Source organism: Drosophila eugracilis, unplaced genomic scaffold (genome assembly GCF_018153835.1).
Source record: "Drosophila eugracilis isolate 14026-0451.02 unplaced genomic scaffold, ASM1815383v1 contig_1825, whole genome shotgun sequence".
Lineage (NCBI taxonomy): Eukaryota > Metazoa > Arthropoda > Insecta > Diptera > Drosophilidae > Drosophila > Drosophila eugracilis.
Genome location: NW_024572672.1, coordinates 620055 through 627204, shown reverse-complemented (window position 1 = coordinate 627204; position 7150 = coordinate 620055). Strand labels below are relative to the sequence as shown.

The 7150-nt window shown below is 38.4% G+C and overlaps 1 protein-coding gene across 4 annotated transcripts; it reads right to left on the bottom strand.

Annotated features, from left to right (window-relative positions):
• Positions 1-2080: 2080 nt before the first annotated feature.
• On the bottom strand, positions 2081-6286 carry LOC108117402 (peptidoglycan-recognition protein LA). 4 transcript variants are annotated; one of them, XM_041817682.1, is made up of 6 exons: positions 6113-6282; positions 5740-6046; positions 3078-3299; positions 2790-3025; positions 2350-2556; positions 2081-2292 (listed from the first exon to the last, which is right to left on the bottom strand). In XM_041817682.1, exons 2-6 carry the CDS (start codon positions 6035-6037, stop codon positions 2149-2151), a joined length of 1107 nt encoding a protein of 368 aa, XP_041673616.1. In that variant the 5' UTR covers positions 6038-6046; positions 6113-6282; the 3' UTR covers positions 2081-2148. The 4 variants fall into 4 exon arrangements, with proteins under 4 accessions (XP_041673616.1, XP_041673617.1, XP_017085298.1 ...); XM_041817683.1 differs by having other exon boundaries at positions 5740-6043; XM_017229809.2 differs by lacking the exons at positions 5740-6046; positions 6113-6282 and adding an exon at positions 4137-4515.
• Positions 6287-7150: the final 864 nt, after the last annotated feature.

The window sequence follows — 7150 nt, the reverse complement described above, 5'->3', positions numbered from 1 at the left end:
TCTATACTGATTTCGTTTTTCTTCTGCCAAATCACTTTATAAATAACTTAACCCATTAAAGCTTTACAACTTTTCCCCTGCCGAAACGGGTTTTGTAACTGAGATTGTGAGTGATCTGAAGAATCTGAAAGAATTCCGATAACTGCAGTTTTCAGACCTGCATTTTTCGGTTTTTCCGTGCGTCACCAAGTTGAGGAACCTGTTCGTGATTTCGGGTTTTTTTTTCTATATACATCTCTTCCAGATATTATTAGTCAAATATATAATGATACTTCTAGCTGCTGGCTGGAGATAGGTCTCTCTCCTCTCCACCAGTTCTCGGGCCCACCTGACGATGACTGTTTGTTTTTGTTTAGTTGTTTAGTCGTTCACAGCAACAACAATAACATCGATATGGCTATACAGACACCTAGGCGTATACGTATTCTTATTTGTTCAACCAATAAACATCGCAGATCTCGGGCTCTCTCCCGGCTCCGAATTTTGTTTTGTTTTTTTTTGGTTTTGGTGTGTGCAAAAAAATGTGAACATTTTTAAATTGCGCTACCATTTCCGAGAATTCGTTTGTTTGTGGCCCGTCATTGGTTTTGGCCATTTCAGTTTGTGGTCCATAGCTCTTTTTCACTGCCTCCAAACTCCAGCTTGACCCATTGTACAAGAGTTGAAAAATTTTTAATGTAATTACAGACGACGAGCGGCGTTTCGGTGATCGTTGATAGTCTGAAAAGGGTGTCGGGGAAACTGTTGATGGATAAAACGTAAAGAGCTATAAATTGGCGTAACGAATTTTAAATGCGCTTTTTTTTGGGAATTTTACAAACCAAAAATTTATATAAAATGAAATCATGACTAAGTAATATTTGTAAAAAATAGGTTTAACTTATGATTTGTGTTTCTAAGTGTTTTTAGTACCCTGATAAGCTGGGAAATATATATGTGACTGCAGTTCAAGTTCAAGCCTGGAAACATCTTCTAATGATTTATGCCTTTTGCAGTCAGGCAATCTGTTCTTTGTTGACCCATTTTATGGCAAAAAAAAAACGACTGTAATTATTGTAAATCATTTCCAATGAAGCCGTTAATAACTTCCCTACATCAGCTACAAAAATCAATCGTTTTATCTATTTTTATACTTGCCCAGCCTTACACACAATTTTCTTGGCTTAATTATTATTAATTATTTTGCTTTTTTGGTTGCCTTTTCTTATGTTTTGTTATTATTTTTTAGCCGCTACACGTGCCGCACTCTCGTCATTGTTTTTGGCCAAAAAAGTTCGTTCCGCGGAGTAGGTTTAATATATATTTTTTTCTCAAGACGCTGTGAGCTTAATTAGTCAATGAATGTACGTCACTGTTTTTTGGTGGCTTGAACCGAAGGTCAGGTATGGAAAAAGCGGGCTAATGAATATCCAATTTATTGCTTATGTTTTGGCCATTGTCGTCATAGGTGTAAGCTGTCTTTTGATGAGCAAAAGTAGGTAGAAGAGATATTTATTCCTAAGGCGTTGTGGCCATTATTTATCATTCATTGTACGTCACTCTTTGAGGGCTTTGAGCTGGTTATCCCGCGCCCACGATTGGGATTATCCCATCTATTTCTGTGCTATTTCCAGCCATCCCATAACTTGGAGAATATTCTTTCCAAATTATATAAAACATTATTATTATATTGTACATATATTAAGTGCCTAAAAAACCAGATAAATGACAAAGGCAGCCACAGCCATCACAACATCGTCAAGTCAAGCTACCGATAATGATGTTGTAGTGCCGCACAAAGGCTGTCATATATGGAATACATATAGAAACCATGAGTGTTAAAGCCCGTCAATAGGGTTATGTGGTAATGGTAATGGTAATGGTACTGGTACTCATACTGGTACTGATACTGATGACTGCGGCTTGGGAATTTCCAGCTTTTTGAGCGACAGTTAAAAACAAACAGCGCTCCCAAAGTCAGACAGATTTAAAGAGAGGGAGAGATCTGCTCTATAAATAAACCCGACCCGCTCCCAACCGGTTTACTCTGTGTGTGTGTTTTCAAGCCAGCATAACCGATTAAAAGAAAGCCCGTTTCGACTTAGTATATGTATTAAATATAATTTGTGCTTGGATACACTTAGGTGGTAAAAAGTCTATAGCCATTAGCTATTGCTTGGCGTTCCACGATTCCGGTTTCATTCCCAGTTCGACGCCACATGCCGGTGCCTCGTCCATTCCGCAGCCGTAAAAGTGCGGCCAGTTACGGATTTCTTGATACACATAAGCACCCGGACTCTTGGTGGTCTTCGTCTAGAATGATATTTTGTTAGAATTATATAACAAGATCTATTTTTAAGTATCTTTTACCTGATTTTGGGCCACTAGCTTGTAATCCACTTCCAGATTTCTATTGGCCACTGCATGGGCCAACAGAAATTGGACACCTTCCATCTGTTTGGCTGACGGCTTGAACCTTCCGTAGTCACCCATAAAGGTAATGGCCAACGTTTGGTTGGCATACGTGTTGGCCCAGTCCCAGCCGCGGCCTACGTAGATATTGCCCTCGTCTGAGACCTGGTCGAAACAAATTCGGAAATTTGACAATTTGCGTAAGCGGAAAGCGAAATGCCCAAAATGGCACGTGAACGTGCCGGGAACATAAATAAACGCGCCAAGATTTCTTTTTGCCAATACACTCGACAAAAATTATGTTTGAAATTTGATTTTTTTTTCAATATTTTTCAAAATAAGCCTTTGGTAAACTTCAAGAGATAAAATCAAAGATTTTTAAGGTAATAAAAACTCACATAAAAATTTGACTGGATATCGGGCAGACCCTTCTCGGCAATGGCGGAATCCTGTATGGTACGCATCTTAATGGAGCACTTGTAGATGTTCTCGCAGGGCAGGGATTGCACTCCAATATGAGTGATCAGAACATAGGGAATGGGTCGCTTTAAGGGAATGGTCAGGGCAGGTGTGGTCTTGGCGGCACCCCACTGCTCTCTATCGATGACCAGATGGCCGTTTCCTAGATTTGGAACTGTAAAATTGGTGAATTGGCTATGAGGGCACACCGAGTCCCATCCACTTACACGTATCGTGGTCGTAGTTGTTGCCAAAGAAGATGGCCTTGTTACTGGGCAGCTCAGTCCGTGGTCGATTGAGCTCAATGTAAAGTACAACCAATCCAGTGGCCAGGACCAAAAGGATCAAAGTGATTAGTAGGATGGTGTTGCGGGTAAGACGTTTTGATGGTGATTTATCACGATTTCGATTGGCATTGCCATTGCCATTTGCATTATTGCTGTTGATTCCTAAATTAGCGAAAGTCAATCAATTAGCATATATGGTATACACTGAGCTATAAATCAGGTTGTTTCGTTGGATATATTGACTTAGCTTAAATGCTTTACAAAAGTCGCAAATTTCGCAGAGATTTGTATGACAAAAGTTAAGGAAAATGTCTTTTGTTTATGCTGCTGCTCTTTTAGTATGCTAATTTGTTATAGATTTGGATCGGTTTGCTTTAGTTTGATCTACTTTTTGTTTGGTTTAAAAAGAAGGATTTAAGTTATGTTATATTTTGTAACTTTTAGAGGGGGTTAGAGGGTTGCCCACGAAAGATTTGCGTTTTAAAATCGCTATAAAAATATCAATTTTTTTCAATTTTCTTCTAGCGTAAACTCAACCATTTCGTAAACTGCAAACCTTTTACTAAATATTTGTCAAAGTCAAAATTATCGATAGTTCAAAGAGCAGACGCTAGATGACGCTATATTTTGCCATGTCTTAAGATCCTACACTTTATCATTCCATTATAGCAACCCTTTCTAGACGTCTTTTTGGAACCAATTCATAAAAATTCGTAGAAAATGACAAATCATTTAAAAGAAATCAAAGCTAGTAATCAGTGATTCATATAGTTTCATCTTTAAGGGCTTATTTCCAATGCAAATGTAAAATAACGAAAAAGTAATATTTCACTACAAAAACAACCGATCCGTGTAAAAAGTTCATTTGTAAATTTGTTTCTGTGTACGATAAAAAGCGGTTACTTGACACCCTTGATTGCAGCCACTAAATATAATTTCTCTACACTAGAAAGTCAGTGTTATATATATAGAAAATGATCATATGCTAAGCTTATATACTTGATGAATCCCGAGAATGGTTTAAATTTGGTTCCGGCGTACGCCTCCTGCGCGCCGTGCGCTCCGAATGAACTTTCAGCAGCAGTTTCATATCACTTGGTTTCACGGCAGCTTATCACAACAACAACAACAACAAGAACGACAGTGGGCATTATAAGTCTTTATATCTTTGTATATGAGTAATTGTCCGATGAATCATCGAAATTAACATAACTAAATACAGGAGAACAGAAGCGGTCACAAAAAATTATGGTTTTATAATGTGTCTCAAATGGGGATTGACCGATAATTGGATGGCAGAGTGCCACTGCCTGGTACCGCCTGTACCGCACCTGAACCCGTCGCTTAAACAACTGAAATGCGGCGCAGCTGTCGATGGAACACTAAACAGAAAACAGAAAACAGAAAACAGCAAACAGAAACAGAAATACAAATGGCAAAAGCGCTGGAAGTGCAGCCATCTCGCTCTATCCTTGGTTGACATGTTTCGCTTTTTGTTTGTGTAAAGAAAGGCCGAAGGGTGTGGCAAAGAGGGGGTGCTGAGGGTGCGTCATGATATCGCCGGCCTTCTCTGGTTGTTATTGTTGCTTTGGCTTTGCCATATCACATTTTACACACTTACTTTTTGCACTCTTACTTCTCATATTTCTCCCACTCACTCGGCTCTCTCTTACTCTCTGTTGTACTACGTGACGTATGCGCAATATGCGATGTGCATCGCAAATGGCTTAAGTTTGATCCACAAACACTGGATAACAGCCATATCTCTCATTGCTTACCGAATGCAACTGCCAGCGAGTGCTCTTATTGTGTGTGTGTGTTTTTTTTTTTCGATGAGCATGGGGATTCCTGGAATCCCGGGCAGCTATTTGCATTTCAATTACCTTGTTTATTAGAATTAGCTGCTCTGTTCTTCCCGATAAAATGATTGACCCTTTATTCGAGGCATATATGGCGATATCTTAGTGATAATTGCTTAAGCGTAAGCTGAATTTACTGCAAACTTGTTAACAAGTGTTTAAGCTTAAATGAGATCTTGGAAACTCACGATTACCCTTTCGAAATATCTGCTGAACACGATTGGGCTAACAAATCTCATTAGTAATCAGATCACAGCTTAAAACTTGTTGATAAACCCAAATTGAAATTGATCACAACGTGGCAAATGATCGTAATAAATTAAAATAAAATGTTTTTATAATAAAATTTGTCTTAAAAGATTTTGTTTTAAATTGAAAGTTAAACAAAAGTTGCTGGATGGCTCTTAATAATAAACAAACTTTTTAAGGAATATTAAAAGAATATTAGAAAAGCGAAATCTTTTTCATTTTCATAGTTCAAGGAACACTCTAACTGAATAATAAATGCCAAAGTGTAATTCTAAATATTTACTTTTAAAAATGGTTACAAAGTACAGAGTAAGCTCTCAGGCCTCAACCTGTAACCAAAATGTTAATAAAGTTAAAGAAACTAACTTAGTTAGTAAAAACCTCTTTAAAAATTCATCAGAAATATATTTATAGTCTTAACTTAATGTTAGTTTAATTCCTCGCTTGACAAGCGTGAGAATAATTTTCCACTGCATTCAGGATCGGGGACTCACCTGCCGCCGTTTGCATGGCGTGTGCCTCCATATAGTCCATATAGTATATAGATACCGGTCCCTGGTATTGGGTCATGGGACCGATCACCACATCGGTGGAGTGGTTTAGGTTTATAACGCTTGAAGGCTGGATTGCAGGATTGGTGAAGATATTTTGTGGGAGTGGCAGGCCAGAGGATGAAGACGATGCGGCTGCCGAGGTAAGGTTGTGCAATCTTTGGGCGGGACTTGGTCTCTCCCGACCCTGCAGTGTCCACAGTGCATTATCGGGCGTTGGAGTGCTGTTATCTTCAAACATCGCCAACTGCTGGACAATAGAGAACACATTGAGGTATTACCTTAAATTATATTGTTACTTAACATTTTGATATACTTTTCACAACAAAACTTTGAGTTTATTTTTTGATAATTGATCCTACAAAAAGGACTTAATCGGTTTTGGAGATAGATCTCCTTTTGAAAGCGGAAGATCGATGTCCAGAAAATCCGTTAGAGTTTCCGTAGTGCGGAGCTTAGTGTACCGCCTGCGCGCCAGCCGAACGACAACTGCTCAACGCTGCATTCCCCCGGCTGGGGATGAAACTGAAAAATAAACAAAAATATCGAAGTCCTCTCTCTTGGTTTATTCACTCTTCTCTACTGCGATTCCGTTGGGTCTCGCTCTCTGACCCGAAGTTTTGCATTGGTCTTTCTATTGTCATGGAATGAAAATCAGTTGAACGGGGAAATTTTGTGTTAATCATGCATTTTTTGATATTTAATTGCAGGCCTATGACTGGCAATGATTTGCATATAGCGTTGAATATCTGTAAAATAAAACCCAAAGCTTATCTGGAAAAGTACTTAACATTCTATATGCACATTAGTTTAGCGGAACTATAAAAAAGTAGTGTTCTTATGGGTAAAGTTAGTTAAGTTAATGTTTTAATTTTATAATTCAAACCAAGCTCAAGACACCGCCATCTAGTGGCTATATATGTAAGTTAAAGCAGCAGTGACTTTTGCCAAAGCTTTTCTTTAGTTCCTTAAACAGATGATTAGGTGGCGTGTTTATTACTCATACGCACCATTGGACTTGTCTATATTTTAATTATTTTATAAAATAAAGCATTTAAATAAATTCCTATACATTCAATATATAATTTGATTAAAAAAACATAATTATAAACTTACTTTGAGTTCAGCAATTTAATTTCTGTTACATTTTCCTCAATTACTTGCTAACTTTAAGCCAACTTTTCTTTGTAATCCTTATCAAGCGCATCAATTTAATGTGCTCAACGCTCTGCCAACAGCCACACGAGATGTCAGCCACTCGCTGCACGCTGTGCTAGCTTCACTTTCGCCACACGACGGCAACTGCAGCACTTGACTTTGCCGTGGCTCTTGCTCTTGCTCTTGGTCTACGTGG

Excerpts from the sequence above, each read along its gene's own strand:
- LOC108117402 (XM_041817682.1), bottom strand. The coding sequence starts at position 6,037 with ATGTTTGAAGATAACAGCACTCCAACGCCCGATAATGCACTGTGGACA. Across the intron at positions 3,300-5,739 it reads CGCCATGCAAACGGCGGCAG|GAATCAACAGCAATAATGCA; the intron begins GTGAGTCCCCGA and ends TCGCTAATTTAG. Across the intron at positions 2,293-2,349 it reads AGCTAGTGGCCCAAAATCAG|ACGAAGACCACCAAGAGTCC; the intron begins GTAAAAGATACT and ends ATATCATTCTAG.